We start from the raw sequence: 16,998 nt of genomic DNA on the forward strand, positions 1-16,998 counted from the left end.
CAAACACGGGACACAGCCGACAGAGTACCCTTCGTCATCCAGTACTTCCCCAGAGTGGAGAAACTACAACATCTTCTTTGCAGACTTCAACACGTCATCGATGAAGACGAACATCTTGCCAATGTCATCCCCACTACTTGCCTTCAAACAACCACGCAACCTCAAACAAACCATTGCTTGCAGCAAACTACCCAGCCTTCAGAACAGAGACCACAACACCACACAACCCTGCCATGGCAATCTCTGCAAGACGTGCCAGATCATCGACATGGGTACCACCATTACACGTGAGAAAACCACCCACCAGTTACGTGGTATATACTCGTGCGACTCGGCCAACGTTGTCTACCTCATACGCCACAGGAAAGGATGTCCCGAAGTGTGATACATTGGCGAGACCATGCAGAAGCTGCGACAACGGATGAATGGACATCGCGCGACAATCGCCAGGCAGGAATGTTCCCTTCCAGTCGGGGAACACTTCAGCAGTCAAGGGCATTCAGCCTCTGATCTTCGGATAAGGGTTCTCCATGGCGGCCTTCAGGACGCGCGACAACATAGAATCGCCGAGCAGAAAGTTATAGCCAAGTTCCGCACACGAGTACTATAATAATAATAATCTCTTATTGTCACAAGTAGGCTTCAATGAAGTTACTGTGAAAAGCCAATAGTCGCCTGTTCAGGGAGGCGGGTACCGCGCAAATTGAACCCGCGCTGCTGCGTTGCTCTGCATTACAAGCCAGCTATTTAGCCCACTGTGCTACGGCCTTAACCGGGACCTTGGATTCATGTCGCATTACATTCACCCCCCACCATCTGGCCTGGGCTTGCAAAATCCTACCAACTGTCCTGGCTTGAGACAATTCACACCTCTTTAACCTGGGATTATCCTTCTCACCAGTTGCTCCGTTTGGACCTGTAAACAGTTAATTATCTGCAAAGACTCACATTCAAAGTATCGTATTGCATCTTTGATTTTGTCTATGTCTATATATATATATATATATATATATATTCCTGGAACCCACCTCTTCATTCACCTGAGGAAGGAGCAGTGCTCCGAAAGCTAGTGATTCGAAACAAGCCCGTTGGACTTTAACCTGGTGTTGTAAGACTTCTTACTGTGCTCACCCCAGTCCAACGCCGGCATCTCCACATCTTTACAAAGGAAGATGATGCTACTTAGGCCAGGAAGAGAGAGGAGGTAAGTGGTACACTGGGGGAATTTACAATTGAGAAGGTGGTGTTAGAAAGGCTATCTTTACCAGGACCAGATGAGATGTATCTAAGCACACAGAGGGAGGAGTGGAAATTACAACGGCACTGGTGACAATCTTTCAGTCTTCCTTGGGCACCGCAGTGCTGTTGGAGGACTGGAGAATTGCAAATGTTACACTCTTGTTCAAAAAGGGGGTGCAAGGATAAAGCCAGTAATTACAGACCAGTCAGTTTGACTTCAGTGATAGGTAATTATAGTTTGGGGTAAAATCAATAGTATCTTCGATAAATGCAGGATAATTAAGAAAAGCCAGCATGGATTCAGTCAGGCAAAATCTTGTTTAACTAACTTGCCGTTTTTTTGAGGTTGATAAGGGCAATGTTGTTGATGTGGTGTATATATAGGTTTCCAAAAGGCATTTGATATAGTTCACACAACAGACTTTTGAGCAAAATTCTAGCTCATGGAATAAAAGAGAAGGATATTAGATAAGAAATTGGCTGAATGATAAGAAACAGTAGTGATAAATTGTTGTTTGTGGAGGAAGGTTTCTGATGACCTTCCCCGGCGTTCAGTGCTGTGACCCTTATGCTTTCTGCTATATATTAATGGCCAAGATTGAGGTGTGCAGGGCATATTTTTTTTAAATTTGAAGATGATACGATAGGAAGAGTTATAGAAGAGTTATCACCAGTGACGAGGATAGTCCTGAACTTAAAATGATAGACATACTGGTGGATTGAGCAGGCAATTGGCAGATTACGTTCAATGCAGAGAAGCGTGAAGTGGTTCATTCTGGAAGGAAGAATTATGGAGCTACAATATAAAATAAAGGGACACACTCTAAAGGAACCTTAGTGTATATGTATATATGTCACTACAGGCATCAGAGCATGTTGAGGGAGCAGTAAATAAAGCATATAGTATCCTAGGTGTTATTAACAGGGGCATTGAGTACAAGAGTGAGGAGGCAATGTGGAACATTTCTACAAGACAATAGTTGGTCCTTATCTGGAGTACTGTGTCCAGTTCAGGGCGTGAGGAAGGTTGTGAAGCATTCGAGAGAGTACAGGGGAGATTCACAAGAATAATTCCAGGGATAAACAACTGTAGTTATGAGGATAGTTTGGAGAGATTCGGTCTGTTTTCCTTGGAGAAAAAGGCTCAAGGAGAATTGAGAGAGATACTGGGATAGGGTGGAAGAGAGGGTTTAAGTGGATCGGTGCACTCGATGGGTCGAATGGCCTCCTTCTGCACTGTATGTTCTATATTGAAGACCCTGAGGAGTATGGACAGGTTAAATAATGAGAAACTGTTCCCTCTCGAGTACTAGTGCTCAGATTGAAAATAATTGGCAAAAGGGCAGCATGGTGGTTAGCATAAATGCTTCACAGCTCCAGGGTCCCAGGTTCGATTCCCGGCTGGGTCACTGTCTGTGTGGAGTCTGCACGTCCTCCCCCTGTGTGCGTGGGTTTCCTCCGGGTGCTCCGGTTTCCTCCCACAGTCCAAAGATGTGCGGGTTAGGTGGATTGGCCAAGATAAATTGCCCGTAGTGTCCTAATAAATGTAAGGTTAAGGGGGGGGGGGGGGGGGGGGGGGGGGGTTGTTGGGTTACGGGTATAGGGTGGATATGTGGGTTTGAGTAGGGTGATCATGGCTCGGCACAACATTGAGGGCCGAAGGGCCTGTTCTGTGCTGTACTGTTCTAGGTGCAGGAGTGATGTGAGGTGGATGGTTGGAATCTGGAACGAACTTCAAGAGGTGATGGAGGCAGGGTCGATCGAGGCATTCAAAAGGGAATTGGATTACAAGCTGAAAAGAAAGAATGTGCAAGGTTACAGGGATAAGGCAGGGGAGTGGGATTAAGTAAAATGCTCTTTCAGACAGCTAGTGCAGACTCGATGGGCTGAATGGCCCCCTTCGGCACAGTAAAGATTTTGTGATAACCATCAATTGAATCAGAACACTAGTAAGGATAGGCAACAACATCTCTTCCACGATTATCCTCATCACCGGTGTCCCACAAGGCTGCATCCTCAGCCCCCTACTATACTCTTTATACATCTATGACTGTGTGGCCAAATTCCTCACCACCTCGATTTTCAAATTTGCTGATGACACCACATTGGTGGGTCAGATTTCAAACAATGACGAGACAGAGTACAGGAATGAGATAGAGAATCTGGTGCGATGACAATAATCTCTCCCTCAATGTCAACAAAACAAAGGAGAGTGTAGTGGAGAACATGCCCCTTTCTACATCAATGGGAACGAAGTAGAAAGGGTCAAGAGCTTCAAGTTATTAGATGTCCAGATCACCAACAACCTGTCCTGGTCCCTCCATGCCAACACTATAGTTAAGAAGGCCCACCAACGACTCTACTTTCTCAGAAGACTAAGGAAATTTGGCATGTCACCTACGACACTCACCAACCTCTACAGATAGAAAGCATTCTTTCTGGATGTATCACAGCCTGGTATGGATCCTGCTCTGCCCAAGACCGCAGGAAATTACAAAAGGTCGTGAATGTAGCCCAATTCATCTCGCAAACCAGCCTCCCATCCATCGACTCTGTCTACAACCCGCTGCCTCGGAAAGGCAGCCAGCATAATTAAGGACCCTACGCACCCCGGACATACTCTCTTCCACCTTCTTCCGTCAGGAAAAAGATATCAAAGTTTGAGGTCACGTATCAACCGACTCAAGAACAGTTTCTTCCCTACTGCCATCAGACTTTTGAATGGACCTACCTCGTATTAAGTTGATCTTTTCTCTACACCTTGCTAGAACTGTAACATTATATTCTGCAGTCTCTCCTTCCTTCCCTATGTACGGTATACATTGTTTGTACAGCATGCAAGATACAATACTTTTCACTGTATACCAATTAATGTTACAATAATAAATCAAATAAATCAAATCAAACAATATTTTCCTACAACTCTTGCTTGTCAATTTTACGTGTCCTCCCCTCCACACTCCCGCTGAACGCATGACTAACTCTTTATTGATGTACACTTGGAGATTATGAATTGCCGTATCTTATTTCAGCCAAACAACCATTCTGAAGATAGTAGATAAACAGTTTGCAGCTGTGTCAATGTAAGCATGTTATTGCATAAGAGTTCTAGGAACAAAATATATCGCAAATAAAACTGCATCAAAATTAATTTGTCTGAATGTTGCTTAATATTTGTGCTAAATTTTAATTCACTAAAATAAACCTTTCTCCACTTTTCCCTTTAGACGTCCACTATGCTCAAGCCAAATAGATGTGTAGGTGACTTCTACGGTCTTGGCCTTCACTCATATCTAAACAGCCTGGCCAAGACACCAGGACCAGACCATAGAAAGAGCTGTGGACATGAAACACTTTCACTACTTCATGGATGACCAGGAATTGGCAATATTTTGAATATTTTAAATATTAAGGAAGATTTTAAAAAGGGGCTGCTTGTTATGAAGAAGTAACATTTTATTGATTAAAGCAACATTAATTTTCATACTCCAATCTAATTGAAAAGTTGAACTCTCAGAATATCTCAATTTTTGTGGTGACAAGTCTACAATTGGCACGGGGAAATGTAAAACAGTAGCAAAGAAAATAAACGAAAAGCCCATATATCAACTTCATAATCCCTATACCTAATACTTGGTAAACAGACAGGGTTTAAGTTTTTTTTTAAACAAGAGGGTGTCAAAAAAGACGAATTGATTCTGACCGGCTGAACGGTTTTCCATTAATTTTTGCAATTGATTTCGAAGATCATTACCTTGTTCACCCATACCCAATCTTTAGCCTCAACAGAGATAACCGAGCAGACAGCTGAAGACTTCCACACAAGCATGTATCATCCAAGAAAAAGAATTTGACTTGGTACAGGCCACATTGAGGTTGATTAATTCTCACTCCATGCGTCAGGCTGCTAGATTTTATTTGGCATCTCTCTCAAAAGGCAAAACTAATCACAGTGATAGCTAGCAGGTTAAACCACTTTCGGCTTTGGAATTAAAAAATGTTTTCGGCACAGGATATATGTAAGCAGTGCATTAAATGACCAATCCAAAAGCATCCATGTTCTAAGGAATTATTCAGGATGCCAACACTTGGAAAATGTTAGGAGGGACATTTATGATTGGCAAGAGTTATGCACATTGTAAAATTTATTGAAATAGATCTAACCATTGAAATTTGCATTACTCTACATGAAGACTTTATTTCTTCCCCCCCCCCCATAAAAATATGAAATCGATCAGTCCTGCAACACTTCACCCATATAGCTATTCTTTATGTGCAAATATGGATAAAGTGTAGGAATCTGCTTGTCATAGGAGCATTGATACTTTTCTCGTCTGACATCCACAAGTGAACTATCCAGCAGGAATGGTGAACTTTGGTTGACATTGTCCCCGTCCCCTAACTCAGTGGGCATAAGGCAAGGTGAAGCACTCCCAATGTTGTCATGGTTGAGATGGGACAAGTAACACAGATAGGGAATCCAACCTGGGATCTTCCAATTCCTTTTGGTTCAATACCACACTAGAAAATCTACGCACTAAGGGAGGTGAACTCTTTTAAATGAAAACAAGTGGCAGGTTTAGTTTCTAGGAAGTCACAAAACGATTGTATGGCAGAGGTTACTCCCATAACAAAATAATTTGTGTCCATTTTGGCGTCTCATTTTTGATTTTGAAGAGTTGGACACATGCGCCTCTGGTGTACAGGCAATACCAACACGCTAAGGGCATACTCGATGACAATATATATGATTCATGGGGGAAATAAATTACTTTGATCAATAGTAATCAGCAGCCAAAAGGTGCTCAGTGCCTCTTCTGAAGTGGGCATGGCTCCAAAGGCATTGCCACTAAACACAAATTGGCCATTTTTAACTTTGACAGTGGACATCAGTGCTCAAGGACATCACGGCTAAATTCTACTGTCTTCATCTGATATTCAAATATAGACTCTTTCTAGCAGAGGTCACTAGATGCAATTAGAGGTGTAAAATCATGGTCTATTTTGTTTTTTGCTTGCTCAGAGCCCTGGCAACCAATTTAACCAAGGCAAACAAAGGCAGCAAAGTCCAGTGGCCGCACTCTGGAACTTTGTTATATGGCTTGTTACATACTACGTACTGCGCTTATGAACTGAACCAGTGGAAAGCTAAAAAAGCCAAAGGGGCTACCTTTTTATCCATTATAATGCAAATGACAGTTAACATTCCTACTGAATAGTCAACTCCATATGCAAATGAAATATGAATAAATTATTTTCTAATTTCTGGCCATTGGTAAGTTTGTGCGCATCATTTCTGTAGTCTCTACTATTTTATTTTATTTCCACTAGGCTCATTACTTCATTTAACAAACCACAGTGACAATCATGCAGGGAAGAAGAGAAAAGGTGGAGTGCCTGGGAGGCAGAGACAGAGGTCAGAGTACCAGGTGGCAGGGTCAGGTTGCTGCTGCAGGGTCAGAGGCTGAAGGGAAGTTTTGTCGGCCCGCAGAACCAAAGTACTGAAACAGCCGAGGCTGTGCCTGAATTTGCGCAGGCTCTCCCGTTCAATCTGTCTGCTGGAATGGAGGGAAAAATAAGGATCGGAAGCAGAAAGGGAAGAGAAAAGGGGAGAGAAAAAGAAAGAAGTGATTGCACAAATGAAATCAAACTACAAGTGGAATGAAATCAAAATGAAAGACTTCAAATGAAAACTGTGGACCATAGCAAGTAGCAAAGTGCACAGTAGTGTGACAATTCCAATATATCTAAATACATACTGCAAACTTAAGTGTAGATTCAGACCCACTTCCTTTTTATTTTTAAACTTTGTTTAAATGTTTCTTAAATAGCATCAACAACAAATGAGAATGATGAACATAGACTTCTGAAAGAAGTTTAAAAAAAGTTAATGATCAGTGTGAACACATTACTAACTGATCAATGACATGAAAACTTCATGGGACAGAACACATTTTGGAAGAAAGGATAGGATAGACTTTGAATACAGAGGGGTTAGAGTGCTTATTTAAGCATCTTTCTTTTTGTGCCAAAAATAAGTATCACAACTGAAACTAATGATTTGTTCCAGTACCAATCCTAACCTCATTCCCTCAGGCTTTGGGCTCAGCAGGTCCTCCAAGTCAGTATTCTCTGGTACCATGAAGAGTTAATATTTTTGATGAATTAGTGCATAAATGGCCTGCATGGTGTGGAAATAAGCCACATAGACCAGGACAATCCTCGGTTTGAACCCTGGCTACACTGATCTTAGCTAGGTTGCGCTGTGCAAACAGTTAATCTCTGCATTCCTGGGTCAGAAAAACAAGAAAGAATAGCCATTGGGCTTGCCTAATGGCTCAGCAAGATTATCTAGTGACCAGATGAGTGAGTGTCCAGAAAGTCTCAGATTTAACCTTGAAGTAAAGGAAGTGCCCCTTTCTGACAAGTATCCAGTGATCTCAGCTTGAGTATGTGAGCCTGTGAACAGCACCTAGCTTGGCTTTAGTGGCCAAAGATCCCACTTTCACAATTGATGTGCGAATAATGGTCATGTGGGTATGACTATAGAGGTCTGTGGAAGCACAACTCAGCAAGGAGGCATTACATTTAGGAAAGAAGCAAGGTACCCAACCGCCTGTGCTAGAATTGCAAATGCCAGCATCAGGCTTTCCACAATCAAATTGGTGTCTGGATTCATGTGATGCTTTTATTAAAAAATAACATTTTTAATAGTTAATACTATTGGGGCCTCTGTTGTTTGTAGTGTACATAAACGATTTGGAGGAAAATGTAGCCGGTCTGATTAGCAAGTTTGCGGATGGCACCAAGGTTGGTGGAGTGGCAGATTTGAGGACCATCAGAAGATACAGCAGGTAGTAGATAGGTTGGAGACGTGGGCAGAGGAATGGCAAATGGAGTTTAATCTGGTGAGGTAATGCATTTTGGTAGGTCTAACAGAGGGGAAATATACCGCAAATGGTAAAACTCTTCGGAATATAGAAAGTCAGAGAGATCTGGGGATGCAGGTCCACAGATCTTTGAAGGTGGCAACAAGTGGACAAGATAGTCAAGAAAGCATACGGAATGCTTGCCTTCATTTGACAGGGCATAGAGTATAAAAACTGGCACGTCTTGCTACAGATGTATAGAATTTTGGTAAGGCCGCAATTGGAATATTGTGCACAATTCTGGTCACCACACTACCAGAAGGATGTGGAGGCTTTTGAGAGGGTGCAGAGGAGGTTTACCCAGGATGTTGCCTGGTCTGGAGGTTGTTAGCTATGTGCAGCGGCTGAACAGACTCGGACTGTTTTCATTAGAAAGATGGAGGTTGAGGGGCGACCTGATAGAGGTCTACAGGATTATGAAGGGCATGGATAGAGTGGATGGGCAGGCATTCTTTCCCAGGAAGGAAGGGTCAGTCACCAGGGGGCATAGGTTTAAGGTCTGTGGGGCAAAGTTTAGAGGCGATGTGCGAGGCAGATTTTTTATGCAGAGGGTGGCGAGTGCCTGGAACGCGTGCCAGGGAGGTCGCGGATGCAAATACATTAATGGCAGCCTCCCCGAACAGGCGCCGGAATGTGGCGACTAGGGGCTTTTCACAGTAACTTCATTTGAAGCCTATTTGTGACAAGCGATTTTCATTCAAAAGGCATCTTGACAAAACACATGGATAGGATGGGTATTAGAGGGATACGGCACAAGGATGTGCTGAGGGTTTTGGCAAAGGTTGGCACCATGACCGATACAGGCTTGGAGGGCCAAAGGGCCTGTGCTATATTGTTCTTGGTCTCTGTAATCTTGTGATATACAAAAAAAAAAGAAAGAACAGGATGTCAGAGGGAAAGACACTGCTTTCACTCGATCCAAATTCAGTGCTGACGAGCGGGACGAAAATCACATTTCTGTAGGTGGTCGTCATCACTGTCATTACCAATTCTCCCCCCACACCACCACCTTAAAAAACATGTCCATGACCCCTCGTGCCTTATTGCCCCATCTCCAACCTCTCTTTCCTTCCAATGTCCTTGAATGCATTGTTGCTTTGGAAATCCTTGCCAACCTTTTCTGCGGCTCCATTTGAATCTCTGCAATTAAATTTCTCCGTGGCATAGTAAATTCAGAGATAACGTTCTCTGTGACTGGTGCATTTTCCATCCTTGACGTCTTAGCAGCCTTTGATATGGTTGACTACTACATACCTCATCCTCCAATATCTCTGCAGTCCTGCTCAGTGGGACATCCCTCATTTGGTTCCACACTTACCTATTTGATTGCAGTCAGAACACCGAGTAGGACTCTTCCCTCTCTAGTACAATTATATCCAGAGTTCTTGGGTGCATTGTTGGATTATTCCCCCGCCCCCCCCTTTTTCATCATCTGTAGATATGGCATATCAGACATCCACCATATGCATAACCTCAATTGCCACTTGTGCATTAAAAAATCCATACAAATCAAAAACAAAACATACAAAAAAAATCATCACCTGTCATGCTTGTTTTCCTGTGCAGCTCGCAGCAGCTCCTGAATATTTTTGGTGATTTGTTCCGTTTTCCGAATTACATCCTCTGTGCTTGGGAGTGTGGAATCTGGTTCTGCATCTGGATTGTCCAGCTCCAGTATAGGGTTCTCTTCATGCCTTCCTATGCTTTTTAGCTTACCCTTTCGGCAAGTGCTTGCATCAGGCAAGAGGAAACAAAACAAGTAATTTATTTTAAATTAAAACTATACTCTTACAGGTAGGAACTCAAATATTCTGATCGTTCAATATACAAATATACAAAAAGGGGATGGTTTAGCACATGGCCAAATCGCTGGCTTTGAAAGCAGACCAAGGCAGGCCAGCAACACGGTTCAATTCCCGTACCAGCCTCCCCGAACAGGCGCCGGAATGTGGCGACTAGGGGCTTTCCCCAGTAACTTAATTTGAAGCCTACTTGTGACAATAAGTAATTTTCATTTCATTTCAATTATTCATCATACCCTCATCTACACTAATAGTTGCAGAATTTTTGGGTGATATGATAACACTTCTTTGTTTCAAAAGAAGAGTAATATTCCATTTATATCAGATAGTATAATCCTGCTCCGATAGTGTCAAATATGTTTTCTATTACAACTTTCCATACTGGGCCCAGATCTTTAAGAAGTCCATACCGGCCTCCTATGTTAAACCTTTATCCTTGCCAGCAACGCTACTTTGTCTCCACCAGAAGCAGCAAAAATGCACATTCTGAGAGGGTGTTTTCTGTTCTAAGGACATGTACGTCAGCTCATTTATATTCCAGGCTATCTCTGAAGATAATAGCTGCATTATATATGGAGTGGCAGCTCCTTGAATTGCATATCCAGGCTGAAGATCATTTGGTTAGGTACTAATGATCTTTTCCATCTTTTAAAAATGGACTTCAATTCTGTCCAACATTATTAAGGAAATAGCTTGCCCAAAAATATTGATTTGCCATTGTTGAAAATATATCCAGATATTTGTTCGCTCTGCAATAAAAGCACAGGGCGGACTTTATACTCTGTTTCTTCCTAATCTGGAAGGTGGCATTGTGATCGCTTGGGTTTCAATCAATACCACTCTAATTCTGAAGAGGCATACAAGAATAGTGATCGTGGGATACCACTTTTTCAGATTCTCTCTCCTTTTCCAATGGGATACAGCTGTGTCTTCAACTGCTGTTCTCAGATCACAACCTAGAATTCAATTCACTGATAAATGCATGCAAACTGATAGCCCATGGCACTGATACAGTATACCAAACTACAAACATAAAGGTTTAAAAATAAATAAATGGAAACAGGATAAATATGTGTTTACACCATTACTTCACACATTTGACAATTAGTAGCTTAAGCCACTGTATATTTTTACTTGTCATCCGAACTCCATTCTCATGTCACCTTCTGGATAGCATACATTCTGAATATATTCTATTCTTAAAAGTTATTAAATGGATACCGAGCCAAAAGATCTTGTGGCAAGTGCTATTAGTAGTTGAATAGAATTTCCCACGAGACGAAGGGAGACATTTTAGATCTCTGCAATGCGATTCATATGGGATTCACACAAGTGCATTCATTACCCCCACCCCAATCACATCCCAATAAGTTGATCTTCAACTTAACGATCATAGCCAATAAATTAAAAAGGTTATTCAGGGGTGAATTTCAAAGCAGTAACATGTTGGGTTTGGATATTATTTCTAAGCCATTTTGAACTCTATAATCATGCAGACCCTCTCTATGCTTTATTGTGCTGTATTTAATCCATACCCAGCCTCATCTGGCTCCAAATCGTTTGCTGCATTATCGTAGTCACTGTCCGGCATGCTGTTCTGTTTCTCAAGCTTTGATGCCTAAAGAAGTGAAAACAAATCCCAAGATACAAAAAGCATAGTAACTCCTCAAGTGTTCACATAGATTGACAACTATCAGGGAACGTACAATCTTGATTCAGAGAGAAACTAAAAAAAAGCAAAATGTTTGAAGTCAGTAACAAAAAAATGCAGTGGAAGGTTAATAACTAAGCAATATTAAAGCAATGCATTTTATTCTTAAAAAAGAGAGCAATCTCCATTTTCCATTCCCAAATTATAAATTTGAAACAAATTTATTTGCTAGTCTTTTGAACCTTTTGCTGTGTTGCAATTCAAACATATTTTGATGTGGGGGGTTGTGGGGGAGGGAAGAGAAAGGAGGTAGTGGTGAGGTAAAAGGGAATCTTTGCTTCCTTCTGTTTACCATGGTTTTGCCTTGCACGTCATGGGTCTTTTGTGTGCACCATAATGTAAAAGCAGTGGTATATTCCTGAACAAAAAAAGTCCAGATAAAGGTTATACGTTAGAGCACAAATGATCCAGTTTAGATTTTTATGAACTTGAGACAATGAGGGCCAAAAATGCAGCTTTGCATCAACAACTTGCATTTATATAGCAATTTTAACATAAAATTCATGCTCAACAGTCCAAACTAGAGGAGCATAGATATCACAGGGGACTGTAGGCGATTGTAAAGATAGAGAGGGGAGCAGGTGAACAAGGTTAAAAAAAATGCCCAGCTTCGAGATGTTTTACAGCGAGAGGGCCAATTTTAAGAACCATGTCTCATCACTTCTCATGTTTTAACCCTCATTTCATGTCTGTATAATTTGTTGAGATTGAGATGCTCTTAATTATGACAGAGACAGATGTCATTTTAATCAGCTGTTTTATAAATGCAAGTAATCTCATTCCAGTTGAATTCAAACCATCTTTAAACAAACATTTTGAAGATATAGTTAAACTAAGAAATTTGTGTAGCTGGATTGTCACTCACTTAAGGTTATCCATATTTCTCTTAAGTTTGTATATTGCAAAGTTTTATTTGAAACTCACGGTTTAAATAGTCCACAAAATTAGAAGTTGTTAATTAACACATTGCTCTAGAACATGACAGAAAAAAAAACATTCAACATGAATCAGCTTTGTACTCAAGTAATAAATTTTTAAAAATTAACAATGTGTCTTTGGAAGAAGAAAGTTTATTTTAGTTTTAAAACCAGTAGACTTAAGAACGAATACATGCTACAACGTGAGATAAATCAGACCATGCTCAAGGCAGTATGCTAATGACACTGTGGCTGGTACCACCTTTACAGTAATAGGCTGCCCAAGAATGATTGTCTAGATGGATTAAATTTCAACAAAAAAGAAATGAGCTCATCCAGGCATCTGCTTGGAGATCATAATAGATCCCAATAGCCAATGTCAAATCGATTGCTACAAGACTCTTCCCATATTAGAATGAAGCATGGCACAAGCTCAGCACTGAAAGTGGTTACCCCTCTGTTTAAGATGCCACAATCACCATCTCCAGGCTACTGGGCCATTAAATCTTTGATAGGCACTATATTAAGGGCTCCTTCTGTTCCACCAGCAGCCAGTCACAGTTCATGTAAAGCACTATTAAAGTTCAAAAACTCCTTAGGTGATGGAAGCATAATTAGAAAATGGAGCAAGCTTTTGATGTCAACTGTGATCTTCTTCTGAAAGCTTTCACCTCATGGTACAGCAACCAAGTTGCATGAAGATCCCAATTCACAAATATGCATACACTATGTAGCATTGCAACAGAAAATGGAATATTTTGTTCTAATTTTAACCAGTGAAAAAGCACATCAGATTTCCAAGTTAAATTATGGGAGTGGAAAAGGAATGTTGAACACTGAAAATCTGTAGCCTATATTCATTTAAGACAATATGTTTTAATTGTTCATTTCAGAATGTCACACGTATGGCACCAGGAACATATACTTTATTTTTTAAAAACACACATTATCCTTCCAAACTCAGCCATCAATTGCCGAATTAGAATATTTGATATAAATGACTTAATGTTATTTCCCTCTTTGTATTGTTCTTTGCAAGAGTAAACTATTACAGCTGAGCTCCTCTGATGGCCGTGTATGTTAATCCAGTGCGTAGAGGGGCATATAAATTCAGATCATGCCCGTTCTAACCCTGAACTATGATTTAGCTGATCTCAGCCAGCATGGAGTTTGGGTGCTACAAGTGTCCTCAGTGTCTGGGTTTGGTACCAGCTAAGGTTCTTGCTTCTGATCAATATCCAGCGATCCATGTTTGATGTGTGGACTTTGGGTAATGACAGGATTGGTTTGGCTGCGAATGCTTGGCAATGTTCAACGTCAAGGCTTACACATGTAAAATGGCCATATGAGGTACTAAAAAGCGACCAGTGCTCATGGGATCATACGACATCAAGGAATCAGTGCCTGTAGGAGCGAGGAGGGGAGAAAATTGGGAAGAAAAAATTATAGCCACTATATTTATACTGAAAGTTTCTTATTCAAGTTTCTCACATCCCTTTTTGAATGTGTTGGTGTATGGCTCCATGGGCACAAGTAGCGCTTCAGTACCTTGCCCAAGTGGCCATTCTTCACATATGAGCTCAGGCATATGGTGATTTGCAGGTGATTTGTCTGCATCACAACTGAGCTTAAATCCAGTCATCACCCAACACGCTCATCCCCATAAAAATATATATGCCAGTTAATAAACAGGATCTCAGGCCCTATAGATCCATTTTCCATCCCAGGTGGAGGCCAGTTGTACCCTAGCTGAAATTAAATAATTGAACAAGGAACCAGTGACTGAACCGGTGACATGCCTGCTCTATATGCTCAATACAACACGGTGCAGTGAATTCACCCACTAATCATCAGGGTAGCATGACAGTATCGCTTGAATGGAGATCTAATACCTGTGCTGTAGCAAAGGGTCAAGCTTTGATGGCTGAAAGGCTAATTAAGCTAGATATGCATTGCAACCTGTGATTTGGGAGCAAGCTGTATTAATAAACTTAAATAAAAAGTGAAAAGCAGAGAGGAATAATCAGGAATATGCAGTGGGTGAAGGAAATTTCAGTGAAAGTGACTATTCATGCAGAGTTGGAGGAAAGGAAGTAGGTTAAAAATGTGGGAAAGAGACAGCAACAGGCACTGCAGATGGTCACCGCCTCCTCCTATACATAGACCAACTGAGAAAGTACTTAACCCTTTGGGTGTTCTCATCCCGGGACCAGGAAAGCGTGGAAGGGAAGGAAGGTAAAGATGAAGAGGAGGTCACAAAGGCACTCCTCCCAATCTGAAAGGGGAAAGAAGAAACACTCGGGCACAAATTAAACATAAGAAAAACACAATAAAAGAGTAATCCACGAATTGTAAACCTATAGGTATGCCAAGTTTTTAATACAGGGATTTTAACGGATAACCCTTTCACTGGGTTTAAAAAAAATTAAATTGCAAACAGTTTTCAAAACACAGTGGACAAAACTCATTTTAACTAAAGGACTGGCTTACTTGGTATGGTTGCTTGCAGAATGCATTAATATTGCAGAGATGATATGAACAATGTCAATTAAAACATTCAATACTGTATAAAAATTAGTTTATCTCAACCATCCAAAACGCTGCCCATCAAATGTACTCAAGTGAAGTACATTCCTCGGAATTAACTCAAAGCTCTGAAATTATATGAGGCCCCACTTACTGGCATCTATTGATTTCTTCCTTGTTTTATTTGGTTAGAAACAGGGTCAAAATACACAGCATATGTCTAATCTTTTATTCGGCATCATCACGATTGGCTTTATAATAGAATTGATGGAGAAAGTCATGCTGTAAATGTAGGCAGCATTCTATACAAAATGCTTGTTCCTGACCAGTGATTTCAAAGAACAAAATGAAAACCAGTGGAACAATCTGAAAATGTAGGAATTCTGATACAAGTTTTTTTTTCTTCCCTGGGATGTGGGCGTCGGAGCCTCTGCCGGCATTTATTGCCCATCCCCAATTGCCTTAAGAGTCAACCACAGTGCTGTGGGTCTGCAGTCACATGTAGGCCAGACCAGGTAAGGACGGCAGATTTCCATCCCTAAAGGACATCTGTGAACCAGATGTGTTTTTACGACAATCAACAACGGTTTCATAACCATCATTAGACTTTTAAGTCCAGATATTTAATTAATTGAAATTTCGCCATCTGTATTGGCAGAATTTGAACCTAGGTCCCCAGAGCATAACTCTGGGTCTCTGCTTTACTACTCCAGTGACAATACTACTGCGCCACCACATCCTCAAAGTATCCTCTTTATATAGATTAGCTACATACAATGTGATGGTAATAGACCGACTGATTTAGACTGCACAGTTAACTTGTACCTTTTGAAATAACAAAAACCTAATGAATGGTTTATTTAAAATTATTATTGAGACTAAAAAAACAAATGCTTGTTCATCTATTTTGATTTTAAAAAACCTACAATATCTCAAAATAAAATCAGAGGAGCATTAACCATAACAAATCCAAGGAGGGCACACTTTCCATTACAAAACAAGGAAATTCAAATTAACATGTACCACAAGGTTAGATTAGCATAAATTTGAAGGCAGATGAAGAAAAAAACTAATGCTATTTTGCAAAGGACAATTCTTTCAACACATTCATGTTCAAGAATCATATTTAGTACAATTTAGGTTTTATGGCTTTTACTTGGCATACCTACAAACAAAATAATTCAACAGGTTGACATTTAAAAGCAACAAGACTTCACATTGAAAACAAAATTCTGCATGGTGTTCTTAAAATTAAGTTAATGACCAAGAATGACACATTTTGGTGATTTATATAAATTCTTATTTAATAAATCATTGGGTTTTTAGTACTACAAAAACAAAAATCAGGCAGATGCATTTAGTCAATGACCCATTTCCCCGCAGTTCAGTCTGGTTTAATTCGGACATTAAGACCTCAGTGCTGTCTTTAACAAATTGCCTACGGTAACTAAATTTTACCCTCGATTACCAATGAAACTTTTAATTTTATAAACTTAAAGTCAATTAAATATAAAGCATAAGTTGTGTGTTTTGATAAAACAAAAATAATTTTATCCCAATCTGTATGGGAAAAATAAAATTTGCAGGCCTTGGTTTAAAGAACAGGGGAGTGCAACTAATTGGGTAGCTCTTTCAAAGAGCTGGCATATAGGATAGGCTGAGGGACTCCGTCTGTGCTAAAGGTATTATGATTCTGTACAGAATTTCAGCAAGTAAAAATTTGAATGTTGTTAAATGCAGGCTATTCTGTATTTGTGAACCCAAATTAACATTATAGCTCAGGGCAGCATGGTGGCTCAGGGGTTAGCACTGCTGCCTCACGGTGCTAAGGACCCGTGTTCAAACCCGGCCCCGGATGACTGTCCATGTGGAGT

The 16,998-nt window shown here is 40.7% G+C and overlaps 1 protein-coding gene across 16 annotated transcripts in view; it reads right to left on the reverse strand.

The window, feature by feature from the left end:
- The window catches only part of git2a (G protein-coupled receptor kinase interacting ArfGAP 2a), a 130,380-nt gene that overhangs the window by 17,354 nt on the left and 96,028 nt on the right, over positions 1 to 16,998 (reverse strand). For 4 of the 16 annotated variants that reach the window (XM_038817417.1, XM_038817248.1, XM_038817333.1 and 1 more), the window contains 5 exons: positions 14,784 to 14,873; positions 11,974 to 12,039; positions 11,506 to 11,588; positions 9,710 to 9,898; positions 6,666 to 6,797 (listed from right to left, as the gene is read on the reverse strand). In XM_038817417.1, the coding sequence (XP_038673345.1) occupies positions 6,666 to 6,797; positions 9,710 to 9,898; positions 11,506 to 11,588; positions 11,974 to 12,039; positions 14,784 to 14,873 (560 nt within the window). Of the gene's footprint in view, positions 1 to 6,636; positions 6,798 to 9,709; positions 9,899 to 11,505; positions 11,589 to 11,973; positions 12,040 to 14,783; positions 14,874 to 16,998 lie in introns of all 16 variants that reach the window. The other 12 variants (XM_038817621.1, XM_038818266.1, XM_038818185.1 and 9 more) reach the window with 7 other exon arrangements.

This window comes from Scyliorhinus canicula, chromosome 1, assembly GCF_902713615.1.
Source record: "Scyliorhinus canicula chromosome 1, sScyCan1.1, whole genome shotgun sequence".
In the NCBI taxonomy this organism is placed as follows: domain Eukaryota; kingdom Metazoa; phylum Chordata; class Chondrichthyes; order Carcharhiniformes; family Scyliorhinidae; genus Scyliorhinus; species Scyliorhinus canicula.